Source organism: Miscanthus floridulus, chromosome 19 (genome assembly GCF_019320115.1).
Source record: "Miscanthus floridulus cultivar M001 chromosome 19, ASM1932011v1, whole genome shotgun sequence".
Lineage (NCBI taxonomy): Eukaryota > Viridiplantae > Streptophyta > Magnoliopsida > Poales > Poaceae > Miscanthus > Miscanthus floridulus.
In genome coordinates, this window is record NC_089598.1 from 50,856,332 (window position 1) to 50,873,191 (window position 16,860).

Below are 16,860 nucleotides of genomic sequence, written 5' to 3' on the forward strand. Positions count from 1 at the left end.
TTTCAATTCACCCTAATTGATTTTTTTGTCGTAAAAGTGGGTTCTAAGGCAAGAGCAGGGTAACAACTACTGCGGATACTATGTTTGTGAGTTCATCATGGCGTACTCAAAGAGAACTCCTGAAGAGCAACTCAAAGTACGTATATAAATACTTTTTCCTTTATATTATTTCGATCGTATATTTATAATTTCTTTATTGCTCTCATTTGTATAAGTAATTACATGAGCAATACACATACATATATATATATATATTAATACTTTTTCCTTTAACTTTTATTGTAGACTGAATGGTTGAGGGAAAAAGTCATACGACTTGACCAACTTAAAACAATTCAAGAGACTATGCAGGATTTCTAAATGACCAGGTCATCAACCCCAACGGCGAGTTCTACAATGACGACCCGAACGAAACGTGGATGCCAAATCTGGAGGAGTAAATTGCTAAGAACATAAACAATTTATATATCAAACCTCTGTAATATATATATATATATATATATATATATATATATATATATACATATTATATGTACATAAAATAACGTGTGTGTATATGATCATCATATATATATGCATGTACGTGTATATTCGTTTGTTATTTATGTACAAAGTTCGAACGAAAACTTACGCGTGCGAAGTACACATATATATTACTATTAGCAGCGTATTCGAAAATGTATTTTAATATCAAAACTAATCATTAAATGAAAAAAGAAACCAAAAATAGAAACCAGAAAAAGAAAAAAAAAAGAGGCACATTTAGTCCCGGTTGGTAACACCAACCGCGACTCAATGTCCTGCCCCGTGGCGGTCCCTGGCCAGGCCTGGAGGCCCCCTTTACTCCCGGTTGGTGTTTCCAACCGGGACTAAAGGACATTAAGCCGTGACTAAAGGAGTGTACCTTTAATCCTGGATTGGTGCTCCCGGTTGGAAAATCGGGACTAAAGAGTTTCCCAACCAAGAGCAAAAAGCCTTGCTGCACCAGTGAATAGTCAGCCAAGGCCAACACGTTCCAGTTAGTTGCAGCTAGCCTTTGGCCAGCAACAGTCAGCCAGGGCCAACACGATCTAGTTAGTTGCGGCCAGCCCTCGGTCAACAATAGCCAGCCAAGGCTAACACGATCCAGTTAGTTGCAACCAGACAAGGCTAACACGATCCAGTTAGTTTGTAGTTGGTCTCTAGCCAGCAATAGCCAGTCATGGCCAACACTATCCAATTTTGTCCTACCACAACCATCCAAGAACAATGGTCTATCGTTGGCCAGGACCAACCTACTCACGAATGACAGCGCACATACTCAACGGATATCAAGAAGCACATGGGAGGTTTTATGCATGGTAGATGTTGAGGGAGTGATAATCCAGAGTTGTTGGAGGGCCGATTTTTCTACTTAGATAAAAATTGTTTTTATGAATAAAGACACCATCAACTTGAAAATGATTTTTATTTTATTTTATTAAAAAACAAAAGGATTTTTTTAACAAATTGATAATTAGAAAAGAATATAAATAGGAAAAAAATGTATGTAGGTTAGTGACTTGATGACACCTTGATATAACTAATAAATAAAATAATTAAACACCACAAGTTGAGACGGTGTATATTGAATAATAAAGAGAGACAAGTCCCAATCACACGCACACGCCGGCTTAATTAAAGGTACTACTAGGTGACAACAACGACTAGGGTCTTGTTTAGATCATCTCCAAATTCCAAGTTTTTTCACTCTTTCTCCATCACATCAATTTTTAGCCGCTTGCATGGAGCATTAAATGTAGGTAAAAAAAATAACTAATTGCACAGTTTAGTTGGAAATCACGAGATAAATCTTTTGAGCTTAGTTGGTCCACGATTGAACAATATTTATCAAATAAGACGAAAGCGCTACTATTCATCAGGTTGCAATTTTTTGCAATCTAAACATGGCCTAGGAAACTTGTCTTCTTCCTGATCGGACGCTGATGGCAGCAGCTAGCTTAGGCTTGTTGGGTAACTGCCGTTGGATCAGTCAGCGGGGCGGGCGGTGGCGGTTGGCTAGCTCCTTCTGCGCGTTGAAGTACATGGCGGCGACGGGGAGGCCTAGGTCATGGCGGTCGGCGAAGGCGCGGTTCCTGAACCGTGCGCGCGACGCCTCCACCTCCACCCCCGGTGCCAGCGCCGGCGGAGCCATGAAGCGGGCCTTCTGCTGGTACACCACCAGAACGTAGCGGTGGATGCCCACCGGCGGGCACGGGCCCAGGTACGGCATCACCGTCTCACCTGCACATAATGCGGAAGAGCGCGTCAGCAACGACCAAATACAAGAGTGCGTGCTGCTTACACGTGTAGACTCGTGGAGCTATCAATCAGGGAAACATGGAACTTTACGAAAATGTCGCTATCAAAGACAGCTTCTTTTTTCTTTTTGTTTTAAAAAAACCAAGGCAGCTTCACGCACTCCATCTTTTGACAATAATTCAGAGAATAAACAAAAGCGTGAATTCCACGTTCCCTATTGATTCTAAAAGGAAGTGCCATAATAAGCTCCATTACAAAAAAAAAATTGCCAATACATCGTAATTCATTAAAAGGGATGACGAAATTAATTAAAAAATACTCACAAAAAGGGGAAAAAATCTACTATCGAGTACTAAAGCATGACTACTGACGCCAAGTGATCACTGACATGCATGAAGCACAGAATTAAGTGAGCTCCGACGAGATGGTAGCTGATTTGTCAGTCTAATATAATGAGATGATGAACAGGTACCGGCCAAAACGACGCTAGATACCTAGGGTGAGGTGAGCAACTGAGCATGCGTGTTTACACCGACACTGGTGGCCTGTTGTGCAAGGCTGCTGAGGATGACGAGGTGCGGAGCCGCGGTCGACACGCGTCGTGGGCGGCATCGTGCACAGTGGAGTGGAGAGGAGGCCAGCAGGTAACGTGTGCCGACGGAGGGTCCCGGCCCCCGCCGCCGCCGCTACGACCGCCACCTCGCACCTACTACTTCCGGGGCGGGACAGGTGTCGGCCGCCACCTCGCACCTACTACTGTCGACCGGCCTGCAGCTATGTAGGAGTACATTCGATGGATCGCCGCAAAATGTCCCTGCAGCTTTCTCTAGACACAGCCCAATCGACTTCTAATACTTGTACTACTTTGAATCAATCAGAGACTAAGCAAGCAACTGACGTGACACATAGATGTACACACACAAGTAAGCTGTAAGCATGCCAGCAGTCGTTTTCGTGCATATGTTGTTTACCTTGACAAGGATCTGCTCCACCTGGTATGTTAACCACCAACCTTTAATTTGCACGCAGGAGGTCGATCCCCAAAAGTAGACGGAAAAATTAGCTACAAAAAGTAGAATGCAGTACCATGACAAGCAAGCAAGAAGTTACCAGTGGATCAACTCCCTCATCGTTGGCTCGCTGGGGCTCGGAGCATCGGGGTCAGTCATAACCTGATCACATCACACAGATAAACACACGCACAGTGCGCGCGAATCGGAATTAGTATACCATCTCTTAAATTTTAGTTTATCATTATCAACCAGCTGCTAAAATAAATAAGAGCACCGTCAGTACTGACTAGGGTGAAGAGGTCGTTGGCCCTGCCGGCGATCTGGACGGCCGGAGCGGCGGCGGCCATGGATGGCTTGATCTCGCAGCCGTTGGTGAGGTCCTTGGTGCCGAAGCGCACCGACATGGCCACCGTCCGTACGAACAGGTCCACCACGTCGCCGATCACCATCCCCACCACCAGCGGGTCCACATGGGCAGCCATGGCTGGACACACAAACTCCCTGCTGATGGCTCACTCGATCTGATCGAGAGCTTGATCGATGCTAGCTAGAGTAGTGGAGATTGTGAGCAGGGGTCACGGAGTATTTATAAGCTGGAGATGGAGGGTGGTCAGGGGCGGATCGGGGGGGGGGGGGGGGGGGGGGGGGGGCTTCAGCCCCCATACAGCTGGTACATCAATGGAAATATGGGGAGGGTGATGGAGAAAAAGAGGTGGAGGAAAAAGAAAAAATGGAGAGAGAGAGGAAGAAGAAGAGACCAGCCTCCCTTAAATCTTGTTCTGCATCCGCCACCGAGGGTGGTGGTGGTGGAAGGTTGACATGGACATGTTTGGTTGATGACTATGAGAAAGATAAGCATGCATGATGATGATGGTGCTGCTGTTGATTGTCTGTCACTTGCCCCATGCATGCCAGATACTAGTAGCTAGTGGAGAGATTGTGTAAGGGGCTCCGGCTGGTTATCCGGCAAGGCTGCAGATCGATTGCGCGACACCTGAGCGAGCTTAGCTGTTCGGACCCACGATTTCTTTTTCCATGTTCTGCTGCTTGGCTTTTTTTTCTTTTCTTTTGTTGTTCAAGCTCAGAGACTTTCAGTATCTCTCCTAAAGCAAGTGAGATGAAATGGAAACATCACAAAAAACAGACCGGAAACACGGCATATAAAATTGAAACTGAAAGGCTTACTTTTGTCGACCGCATAGGTACACATAACGGAAGGGGCGGTTGCTTCTGTCGAATATGTGCTCATATCAAGAGGAACATACAATAGAATAGTGAAAAATGTGAAGTGTTGGACAATTATATACTTCATCTCTTCAAATCAACATATGCTCATAATGCATTAACACCTAGCTAGAGCTTACTATAGTAATTTCAACCATTAGATTTATTCAAGACTATTTTTGCAATAGTGAGCATACATACATTACAAAATCTCGTCATGTAATAAAAGGCCTTTGAACCATATATGAAGTTGTTGTGTTGATTGTCGCTCACCTTATTGTCCCAAGTATGTTAGAGAGTAGCTAGTGGAAATTGTGTAAGGGGCTCTGGTAGGCCTAGTTACCTTCAATTGCATGACACATGTGGGCAAACCATGCTATTTGGCACCCTTGATTTCTTCTTAAATCCTTGCAAGCTTAACTTCTTACCTCTAATATTAGAGATGTTTTGTGTCTCTGCTAAAGCTAGTGAGATGAAATCGAAACAACAACTTCAAGCTGGAAACAGGGCATAGAAAATTGAAACAGAGGGGATTGCTTTTGTCTAATGCATAGGTAAACATAACCAAGGCCTTGTTCATTTCATCCCTTCGAAGTCCCTTGGTTTGGGGATGAAATGAATAAGGTCTAAAGGGGTTGTTTTCTTCTATTCACTATGTGCTCAAGAAGAGGATGAAATGGAATAGTGAAATTTGTAAGTGTTGAGCAATTATACCATTCCATCTTATCAAATAAATAAAAGTTAATATTATATTATTCCAAATATTTAATAACTATCTAGCTCTAATCTTTAACAACATTAGTATAGGTGCTCCAACCATAGTGTCACTGAACCATCAAATTTGTTCAAGATTATTTTTAAAATAGTAGCAGACATTACTCTACAAATTCTCAGCACATAAAGAAATGCCTTCAAACCATTAGTTAATTTGTGTGGTTGATGGACTACCACAATTTCCCAAGCCTGACAGAGAGTAGCTAGTGGAGAGATTGTGTAAGGGGCTCCGACTGGTTATCTTGCAAGGCTGAAAATCGATTACGCGCCACGTGAGCGAGCTTAGGTGTTGGGACCCAAGATTTCTTCTTCCATGCTATACTTTATGGCTTTTATTTTCTTTGGTCGTTCAAGATTTGAGACGTTAGTGGCTGTGCTAAAGCAAGTGAGATATGAAACAGAAACAACACAAATTTTAAGTTGGAAACATGGAATACAAAATTGAAACTGAAAGGCTTGGTTTTGTCGACCGCATAGGTATACATAACAGAAGAGGTGATTGCTTCTGTCGAATATGTGCTCATATCAGGAAGAAAATAGAACGCAGTAGGAAAAATTTAAAGTGATCGACAATTATATGCTTTCATCTCTTCAAATCAACATATGTTCGTAATCCATTAACACCTAAAGTTTACTCACTGCCTAGCTCAAACCTTTAACTGCATACTATAGTAATTTCAGCCATAGAGTCATTGAACCATCGGATTTATTCAAGACTATTTTTGCAATACTGAGCATACATACATTACAAACTCTCATCAAGAAGAGGATGAAATGGAGTAGTAAGATTTGTTAAGTGTTGAGCAATTATACCTTTCCATCTTATCAAATCAATAAAAGTGAATAGTATATTAGTTTCGAATGTTTAATAACTACCTAGCTCCAATCTTTAACAACATTATTATAGGCGCTCGAATAATAGTAATTCAAGAATTTTTTTTGCAATAGTAGCAGGCATTACTCTACAAATTCTCATCAAATAAACAAAGACCTTCAAACCATTAGTTAATTTGTGTGGTTCCCAAGCGTGACACAGACCAGCTAATGGAGATATTGTGTAAGGGGATCCAGTCGATTTCTTGCAAGGCTAGAGATCGACTGCGTGACACGTGGGCGAGCTTAGGTGTTGGGACCCATGATTTCTTCTTCCATGCTCTACTGCTTGGCTTTCTTTATTTGGTTGTTGAAGCTTAGAGACGTTACTGTCCCTACTAAAGAAAGTGGATGAAATGGAAATAGCACAAACTTCACATAATAAACAAAGGCATAGAAAACTAAGGCCCTCCTCCTTCGGTGTGGTGGCCCTGGGGTGTACGGAAGTATGGGTATGAAGCCCCCAAGTCCAATTGAGCACAGAAACAAGCATGGTGGGCCCAACAATCCATGTATATATATATCCTCTTTTGAGCCTTTGATCTTGAACCGACTTGCAACCAACGATGGGATGAGCTTGAGAGTGTGTTCTTGGCTTGTGCCATGGATTGATGAGGTGGCATTGGTGGGACCACGTCGGGTGATGCGTGGTGGGGTCGGCCAACCCCACCAAGTGGCCCCTGATGGCCCTGCTTTGTCGCACTTGTTTCTAGTGCTTGATTTTTGATGTATTTGCATAGTTTTCTGGCATAGGCAAAGATTTCAAAGTACAAGTGAACCACGTGAATTTTGGTGTTGCTTATTCTGTCACTTTTGGTGCAATGTTGATGGTCAAAACTGATGTTTAATGACCATCAACACGCCCCTTGTTGCATTGACCCAATGGGTACTGTGGGTCCACCTACTCGTCATATTAATAATATTTTTCTTTAATTTATTGGTGTTCTTTATTTTTTTTCTAATAAACACGATTGGTCATAACTTGTAAGACTGTTTGTTCTTGGAAGTACAACGAGGAATATCATATTTTGGAAGTAAAATTGATAAAATTAAAATCATGGTTCACTTGCAAATTTATTTAATTTGATGCATTACTAATAATATTAATATATTATTATGATATTTTTAATTTTGATATATTATTATGATATATTTTTTAATCTTGTATCTTATCTTTTCTAAAAGTGTTGATAGTATCCATAGTTTATGATTATAGAAAAATACTTTTTTTAGGAGATTGTAAAAAAAATATTTGACCGACCCATACCACTTAATGAGTCATGAAGGCTATAGCATCTATGAGAAATGGGTCCAATGACCCCTATAATTGGCCTTGAGGCCACGGGGCCTGGTCGGCCCATTTCCATGTTGAGCGTGGAGAGTGGACAAGGAGTTGTACACGGAACCAATGTGACCCGGGCCTGGTTCATTTTGCAAATTTTTTTTTAATCTAATGAATAGTACCATTTTCATCTTATTTGATAAATATTGTCCAATCGTGGATCAACTAGGCTCAAAAGATTCATCTCGTGATTTCCAACTAAACTGTGTAATTAGTTATTTTTTTTACCTACATTTAATACTCCATACAAGCAGCTAAAAATTAATATGATGAAAAAAAAGTAAAAAAACTTAGAATTTGAATGGCACAAGGCCCCGATGTGCTCGGTACTTTCTAGCCTAACATGTTGCCAGCACAAATGGATCAAAAAACTCCTACGGATGATATACACGACCCGAAATGGACACTTAGCGATGAAATCCTGATTCGCAAAACCCTAGCGATTTGTTTCAAAAAAAAAACAAAACCCTAGCGACCTCGATTCCTCCCCGGCATGGCTGTCGGCCCCTACGCTCTCCGCCTCTCCCCGCTGCCGCGGCTCGATGCCATGCTCTTCCCACAGCTGCGGCCTCACCTACGCGGCCGCGTGTCCGCTCGGGTAGCTGCCGGCGGCACCAGCTGGTCTCCCGCCGCCGGTGACTCCGAAGACGGGGTCGGCGGCTGGTGGTTTCCCGAGTACGTGAAGCCGATGAAACAGGGGAGGAGGAGGATTGGTAGACTTATCGTTTTTAGACAAGTAGATGGTCAAATCTTTCTCCCTCGAGCAAATCTTCTGTTTTTATCGCGGGGATTGTTGTTGATTTGTAGGGTTTGGGAGAGCTGTCGTGGTTGGGCTGGGAGGTTCTGTGGCGATCGCCTTGGCTGGGCTGGCGTGGCGCTTCCCATCCTCCAGGAAGCGTGAGTTCATTACCTTCTGTAGCTTCACTATATTCATTCCCCTGTTTGCGTCCATGTGGTTCTGGAATTTCAACTTTAGATTGCTGTCCTTGTTCGTTTAATCTATTTCTAAATTTTCTGAAGGTTGTGATACTTTTACTTGCAATGTATCATCTAGTCCACCTGTGAAATGATAGCATTTGAGATTGCTCAACTCTATCACATTGCCAGGATCCATGTTCCATATTTGAAGTTGGTTTACCACTGTGCTTCTATCATGGTATAATCCTTTTACTGCTTACTTCTTCAGATCGTCTTGAAAAATATTATTACAAGAGGTGTCTAATTGAAGTTCTAGTTAGATTTTGTAGTGGGATGTAAAGCTGTGACAGATTAAGAAATATCTGCAGCAGATATCAAGTGGATATGTGGATGGGCACAGGACCTAGTTGTCGGAGTTCTGGTCCACCAGGTTTCATGTACCTTGGACTCGGTTGGTCACTAGCATGCCTCATTTACTCAGAATCAACATGTCTGTGTGCATGTTCACTTTCAATGAGGTCGAAACATGACTCCACAGCCTTTGACGTGTGTAGCAGGAAACATAGAATGTGCATGCATATGTGAGTGGGGTACGTTCATCGTATCTTGTACTCTCGAAAGAAACCAAAAATTTGTTGGGTACAAAGAGCGTTCATGTTGTAACAATCTTTAGAAACGTGTGCAATGTTACAATTTGTTCCTTTTTGAAAACCTTTTTGTATTGCAATAATGGTGGTAGCTGTTCTTCCTTTTGGATTTGCAGTTTAGGGAAGTCTGTTTCTTTGTTAGAGAATTTGGGTTCTATTTGGAATACAATCGCCATTTGTTCTGTAAAGAGAACAAAATGAATTAGGGAATGGTGCTGATTTTCAGGTATACAGCAACTCATTGTTGCTCCATTACACTATGTTCAAGAGAAAATGTCAACAATGGAGTCAACAGAGACAATCAAGGAGGATGCAAGTGACAGGGAATATGATGAAATTGAAGTTTCTAGTGCAGCGCATGATAAGAAGGCTGAAGGAATAACCGATGATTCAAGGCAAAACTGCAGAACAGCAACTGCCAGCCATTTTCCATTTGGAGTTCCTACAGATCCTGTACATGAGGAGGCTTTCTCTATATTGAAGAAGCTACAGGTACTATTCATTCTTATTAGTTTGACCTATACTCAAGGTTATTAAGGCGGTAAGGCAAGGTGCGGCGAGCTACCCCCTTCCAGACGCCTAGGCGTTTAAGGCGCGAGGCGAGGCGACGCCATACAAACATCTTAATATATAATACCACTAGAAATCAAAAGCAAATCATACCATATAATACCATAATAAATAGTGCTGCTAGAGTAACAGGGCACAGCATAAAGTAGGAAAATAGCAAATTTGAAATTTCTCATCTCTCAATAGCAGCAAATTAGACTCTAGTGACATAACATAACATAACATAGCAAAGCTCTCATCTCTCATCTATCAGCTGTAAAAACAAAGATGGACTTATGCATCCATAGCAGCCACAAATAGCAAGCAACCAGCAGAGCAGAGTACAAGGAGCAGAGTAGAGGAAGAAGGGGAGGAAGAGCAGAGCTGCAGTGCAAAGAGGAGGGGGGGGGGGGGGGGGGGGGGGGGGGGGGAGCGGAGCCGTAGAATTAAGAGGAGGGGAGGAAGAGCAGAGGAAGGAGAGGGAACCTGCAGAGGAAGTTGCAGACACGAATCAGGGAGGGCTGCAGGCAGCAGACGGGCAGAGAAGTCCTAACTCCCAAATGCAGTTGTGGATGGGCAGATGTCGCGATCACGGATGGGGACGGGAGTCGCGGTTGCGGATGGGCACGGGAGTCGCGGTCGCAGGCGCCGGTGCCACCGCCGGATTTCAGGTGTGTGGCCCGCCCTCTTCTGTCTCCCTCTCTCCTCCCTCTCCCTCTCTCAACTTGGCGCGCAGCTCCCTCCCTTTTACCTCTCCTGCGCGCGCAGCTCCCTCCCTTTCCCGCCCGCACAACTCCCTCCCTTTCCCGCACGTGCAGCTCCCTCCTTTTCCCCGCGCGCGCCTTTTCTGCCCGGTGGCGTCCGCCGACGCCTTGGCGACGACTTTGCCCAAGACGACGCCGTACGCAAGGAGGCCACGGCGAGTAGGACGCCGTGATGCAAAAATAGCTCGGACAACTAGCCGTCGCCTAGGTGACGCCTTAATAACCTTTCCTATACTAACCAGAAATCTAGGTCAACCAGGACATGCTCGAGTGGGATGTGGGTACCGGGTTTCTAAAAACACACTTCGAAGGGGTTAGTTCGGATTGAGTGGTTTCAACTAATCTGGGTCTATGGCCTTTGGTATGCTACGAATTAGTTACAGAAGATGAATACAAAGCTATAAAAAAAGGATTGGTTACATAATGGGTGTGAATGGTTCCTTAGAAAATTCGAAGCCTGCATAAGGGCTAATTCAGGCTAGCCCAAGCCAGTCTTACTGTATGTAATATGGTGGTGTTTGGTTGGGTTGCATAGGGCATTTTGCACTGAGTAAGCATGTGTTTAATTGGGTGCATAAGGGCTGCGCTGTATGGTTGAACACAGAAGATTGTGTTTGGTTGGTTGCATTTTACATGTTGTGATCACCTGGATGCTCTCATGGGTGATCTTACCACCCCAGTGGAGGCCTTTCTAACCATATCTGACATGTATATCCCTAATAACCTAGGACTTATTCTCACGTCATATTTTACACAATATCGGACATTTCCACTCACTGTTTTATTAGTTAACAAATTATGAGCTGAAGACTTCAAACATCCATGTTGTAGATGAGCTGAAGACCAATGAGCATAATCTGCCTTTGATCACAACTCAAACTTGTACATGGAACTGTAAACAAATTGACCAAAACAGATCCAGATGCTGTAAACAAAAGCTTCTCCACCCAAAACAGCCCCCAGTTTCTATGCAATCTTATGCATTGTCGCATGAAGCCATTTCTCTCTCTCTCTCGCTCCAAAATGAAACTAGCACTAGCTCTGGCAGCTCCAGATACTGTAGGGAGCTGGAGCTGGGATAAGCCCTCCCAAACAGCCCTAGATGGTCTTCTGTGCTCTGGCCCATACAGCCTACCTAACGTTCTGCCCTAACCTCTAGTCTCTCTCTCATTGCATATGCATGCTGCCAACAGTTTCCGTCTTCCTCGTTTCTCTCTGCTCCAAACTCCATCAGCACCACCAGCACTTCACTGCTGTCCAAATTGGTCTTCCATGGCTAGTAACATTAGCTGCTCTTGTGCATGTCTTCGCTCCAGTAGTCTTGGTTTCGCTGGAGACTTCCGTATTGACTGTGGCTGCACTGCTATCTGTCGCCGGTGGTGCTCTTATATGCTGGGTGCCTCCCAGATCTTAGCAACAGCATTTTCCTCCATAGTAATGGTGCGGCAACCAGTGACCCTTGTCACAGTGGTGGAGGGCGGATACAAATTAAGGTGTGGCACAACTACATTGATAGAGCTCCATAGCTCAATTTATGGCGGAGACATACGGAAAAATACTAGGGAAAACCGAGATGCAAAAGAGGGAAATATGGTGCACTAAAGTCAAGGGATGGCAGAGACGCTACCTAGCCATATTGAGTCCTCTGCCACTGGCTTATCGGTTTGAACTCACTATTCAGGACGTCATCGATCCCGACTGACCCCTGTGACTATGGTTGACCAGGATCTAATGGCAGTTTTTTTTTTCTTCTTATGGTTCCTGAGATTCAATTGCATGAAGGTCAACTAGCTCGCTAGCACGATGGTCAAAAGTTGTTTATGCACACAACATATCGCTATTTAAATATATTAAAAGTGGTCTGCACTTATCAATGTATGGCTGTTTCAATGGTTATGTTGTTTCATGTATGCTGACTCATTCCTAATTTTATACTGTAGGCAATATTTATTAGGAAAGCAATGTATTAATTATGTTTTCCTCATATACTGTGCTTGTCAGATAATTGAGAAAGATGTTAGCTCCAGTGATTTTTGTACACGGAGGGAATTTGCAAGATGGTTTGTTAAGTTATGCTCAAAATTTGAGAGGTAATGGGGCGAGAGAGTATAAAATATATTTAAAAGCTATGCATGACGTTTGCTAGTTTCTTTATGTTACATCTTTATTTTTGCAATTTGTAGGAAAAGGATGCAAAGGATTGTTCCTAGTAAATTAACTTCTGGCGCAGTCCAATGTGCCTTTGATGATGTCAATATTGACGACCCAGACTTCCTATATATCCAATGTAAGTTTCACTGTTTATCATATTGGAAGTCTAGAAGGTCTTCCTACGTTTGAGAAACAATCCTCCCGATCTAACTATTCCGCATTGCATTTGCCAGTGTAACATGTAGTGAAACTTTTACAATATTGTCCATTTTCTTTTCTTTTTTCCTTACACTAGCCTCCCTTTAAGTTCCAGATTATGTTATTTGAGTTGCTGACACTGTAAATATCTAATTTTCCAAATTGGTGATGGAAAGCTTTAGGAGAATCTGGTATCGTATCCAGCAAGTTGTCAAACTCCTTGGGAACATTGACAAGTGGCTCTCCTTCCAAGGGAAATTCCTTGTTCCTACCTGATAGGTACTATAGCTGGACATATGAAATTTGATTGTTTTTACTGTTCAATTTGATAATTGGAATGCGATTCTTAGTTATCTTTGATCTTTGTTGTTGTAGTTACCTCTCTCGTTTCGATCTTGTCAACTGGAAAGTGCTTGTTGAGCATCCATTTGCATTGGAAATAGACCAAAAGGTACTCATATCTTTTATTTGATATTTTGTCCTGCAACTTTAGTTAGATGCTTTGTTTCATTCTTTTTGGAAATCCTGACTCTGGTTACAGTCCAGATGCTGAGTCAAAATGTTTGCATTTTGGATCTGCGTGCCTGCCCAGATGTGTCTCCGTCCATGCTCATAGAGCTAATGGCTGGTGAAAACAGCATCATCAGCAGAGTTTTTGGTATGATCTGTTAGTATTTATCTGTGTTTTTCAGTTACATGCAAGTAATTTTCTGCAAGTTAACTTGCAACAGAAATAGTAAGACCAGGAGGACCTCCGTTTTAGTATTTAGATTGACCATTATAGTGATTAGAAACAACTTATTTTGGTTTCTTCTAGTGGTGTTTTTCAAGTTATGTTAATATGTTTCACTTTTCTGTTCACATGTGGAGGTATAAGCTTTTTTGTCCTCTATTCAAATGAATGGGGCAGTACTGAGAACTGTTCTCTAAATACTTAGTATTTTATGTTGCATTGGTTTGGCCTCAATGTTCAGGTGATTGCTTTGAGATTAAATGTCAAACTCATACCTTTTTCTGCATATACTTGAGGCTGCCATGCTAGCTATTTTTAGTTAGTTTTAGTCATTCTTTTGAAAAAATATCTTCTGCAATAAAATGATTTGATCTGACTTGGACATGTATGAACTTACCAAGCAGTACCTGATCTGTTGCTCTTAGTAGGCCTTACCCTCTTCTGGCAGCTCGTGACTATGGTTTACAATCTTGGCAATGCTAATGACTTACGACAGTATTAGTTATGTCTGTTTCAACTTGCTATCTTTATTCTCTCTACAATCATGGAATGTTACAGGAAATACTAGACGCCTTCAACCAGACAAACCTGTAACTAAAGCGCAAGCAGCTGCTGCGTTAACCAGTGGTCGAATGAAGGAAGCAATTCAGGAAGAGTTAGATAGACTTGAAGCAGAAAACCAAGCCCATCTTTCTGTTATAGCTGAAATAATGGAAGAGTTAATTAGTAGGGGAGATATACAACAACAATGGGAGGAAAAGATGATAAAGGAGCAAGAACGGGCTCTTGAAGTTGACATTAATCTTCAACATGTGTTGCATGAGCTTGCAAATGAGAGGACAGACAGAGAAGAGGAACTAGCAGACTTGTTGAAAGAAAGAACAGATTTAGAACGCCAGAATCAGGAACTCATAAATTTAAGGTCAGAAGTTGATGGCATGTATGATAGATTGGCAACTGAGAATGAAGAGGTCATGGCCGATCAGCAAACTTTGGAAAACCAGTTGTCTGACATGACCAGCAAGCATCAAGCTGTCAATGAAGCTAAATCATATCTTGAAGCTGAGCAGGAAGCTCTTACGATGCTAAGGTATGTATTCTATACAACCTTACTGTTTTGGTCATCGCAGGAAACAACTTCAATATGGTTGCATGGGACGGGATGATCCCTAGGAAAAATGTGTGAATCATCGGTCGTTGTGGACACACCAATTCATTGTGCATTTGTGCATGATTGTCTGGTTTGTAACTTCTTTGCTGGCTGCAATGAAAAGCCACATGGAGGAAAGCCAAGCTATAGCTATAGTTAATTTGGCTATGTTCTTTTTATTGGGTTGGCTAGCTGGTCAGAGGTTAAATTGTAGTTGGAGGCCTAACTATTTACATTTGAAATTTGTGGATTCTGATTCTTGGAAGTTCAAATTTAATTTCACAATTCGAAAAATGCAGAAAATCCAATATCATGAAACAAAAAGTTGATTTTTTTTGTTCTTTTCGTAAATTTCTATAAGTTGAACTATGAATTTTGCTATTTGGTTATTTAATTTAGTTGTTGAAACTTAAAATTTGAATTCATGTATTTCTATTATTCATAGTTTCATGTTTCTTTTTCTGAATTTCAGATGTTACAAGTTTTCAGTTTTCTAAAACATGAAATACAAACATTTTTTTTTTTGCATATTTCAAAACTTCAGAATTAATTCCTATTTACATTGAAACCAAAGCAAGCTTTTATGCTGGTAAATCTGCTCATCTGCATTTGTGGTAATTAAAGGAAATAGGGGCCTCATGATGCAATTTTAATGCGAAAAATAATATACTTAGCATCAACAGCAGTCTTTTTGAAGAAATTATCAAGATGGTCAATGACTTTACTGTTACACGTGTTGCTTCAGTGTCAGCACTATGATATTGATATTCTCTAAATGTGTTGGTGCTGCATACCAACTGTAGAGCATTTATTTATCTAGCCTTGGTAGTCTGGGGCATTTATAAGTTCAAACACACTTAATTGTTGTACTGGTAGTCTGGTACTCGTGGACTAAATCGAAAAGGAAAAAGAAAAATCTCCTTTGGAACTGATATTACACATCTACCGGCTTATTTCAGGACTTGGGTGGAAGATGAAGCAGCACGTGTCCATGAACGAGCTGAGACACTTGAGAAGGCTTTGAGAAGATGGCGAATCCCAGAAGATTGATCCCTCCAAACTAACTGTGTTTTTGCATCGGTAAAGTCTTGCTCAAAGTTTTTGAAGCTCTTTGGCTCCAGAGCATCTGCCATCTGAATAATTCTCAATGGTATGGGATGGTTGTGCCTTAATCTTCTTTTAGTTTATTTTCCTTTGGTGCTTCTTGACATCTTGCTGCCATTCTGAGGGCAAACCGGCACCTGGAAACCTTTTCTGCATTCAATGTAGATATTTTTGATGCCTTGATGTTGTAGCAATGCTCGTCAAGTCTGAACTGGAGCTTGGTACATTGGTGTACTTGCGTGAAACAGTAAGCCTGGAAGGATGTTGCTCCTTCAAATTTCATGCTATATAGTCTTGTCTTAAAGAAATTAAGACACGGTAGCTGGTCTTGTTCACTGTTCAAGTAGGTAGTGGACGTAAGAGACTTCAGTAGCAACGGCTAAAACTGATTCAGCAAGCACTTGGTGGCCCGTATAAATCTGTCTCAGTGTGTTACCCTTCTGATTTCCTGTGCGGCGCGATACGCTGATCTTCACTGCCGGAGTCAAAAACTCATGGCGCGTCAGGTAGGGGTGCTTTGTGCACAGACTCCTTGTGTTTCAGATGTTGATCATCTTAAAACTTCGACGACGAGGAAAAGACGCATCCAAGTGATGACATCTTAAACTTCGACAACGAGGAAAAGATGCATCCAGGCGATGACATCACTTTGACAGCCTGGACTCCATCGCTGACCCGCGCAGGAACTTCATCCGCAGGAACCTGAACCACACGGAGAAAAAACAATCGCCTTTCATCTACATGTTACAAGCTTGAGAACACCATGGAGGCTTTTTTTTTAGAGCGACACAGAGCTTTAATTAATCAGAAGTACAATCTACTAGCCCCAACAACCAATCGGGGACATTGTCGAGCCAAAAAAAAAAGGGAGCGCTATATGGCCGACACCATGCTTGAGTCGGCCACCGAGTTGGCTTCCCTATACATCCACTTAACTCTACAACAACAAAGTTTTAAGTCCCAAACAAGTTAAGATAAGCTAGAGTTAAAACCCAGCAGAAACAAAAGGTTCAGACACGTGAATAGCTGTCTTCCAAGCACTCCTATCTAAGGCTAAGTCCTTTCAAGTCTCCTTTTATTGCCTCTACCCAAGTCAACTTCGGTCTTCCTCTGCCTCTCTTCACACTATCCTGGCTTAGG

The 16,860-nt window shown here is 42.2% G+C and overlaps 2 protein-coding genes across 3 annotated transcripts; one reads left to right on the forward strand and one right to left on the reverse strand.

Annotated features, from left to right (window-relative positions):
- Positions 1-1,551: 1,551 nt before the first annotated feature.
- Positions 1,552-3,830, reverse strand: LOC136526972 (protein MOTHER of FT and TFL1 homolog 1-like). 2 transcript variants are annotated; one of them, XR_010776646.1, is made up of 5 exons: positions 3,581-3,830; positions 3,391-3,452; positions 3,252-3,292; positions 1,931-2,262; positions 1,552-1,685 (listed from the first exon to the last, which is right to left on the reverse strand). XR_010776646.1 is itself a non-coding variant. In XM_066519549.1 (4 exons), the coding sequence occupies exons 1-4, from the start codon at positions 3,773-3,775 to the stop codon at positions 2,012-2,014; spliced, it is 549 nt and encodes a 182-aa protein (XP_066375646.1). In that variant the 5' UTR covers positions 3,776-3,830; the 3' UTR covers positions 1,801-2,011. The 2 variants fall into 2 exon arrangements, 1 of the variants encoding a protein (XP_066375646.1); XM_066519549.1 differs by lacking the exon at positions 1,552-1,685 and having other exon boundaries at positions 1,801-2,262.
- A 4,105-nt stretch (positions 3,831-7,935) lies between these two features.
- Positions 7,936-16,007, forward strand: LOC136526971 (uncharacterized). The gene is made up of 10 exons (XM_066519548.1): positions 7,936-8,219; positions 8,314-8,403; positions 9,298-9,563; positions 12,386-12,474; positions 12,568-12,671; positions 12,910-13,012; positions 13,109-13,184; positions 13,280-13,391; positions 14,025-14,556; positions 15,576-16,007. Exons 1-10 carry the CDS (start codon positions 8,000-8,002, stop codon positions 15,664-15,666), a joined length of 1,683 nt encoding a protein of 560 aa, XP_066375645.1. The 5' UTR covers positions 7,936-7,999; the 3' UTR covers positions 15,667-16,007.
- Positions 16,008-16,860: the final 853 nt, after the last annotated feature.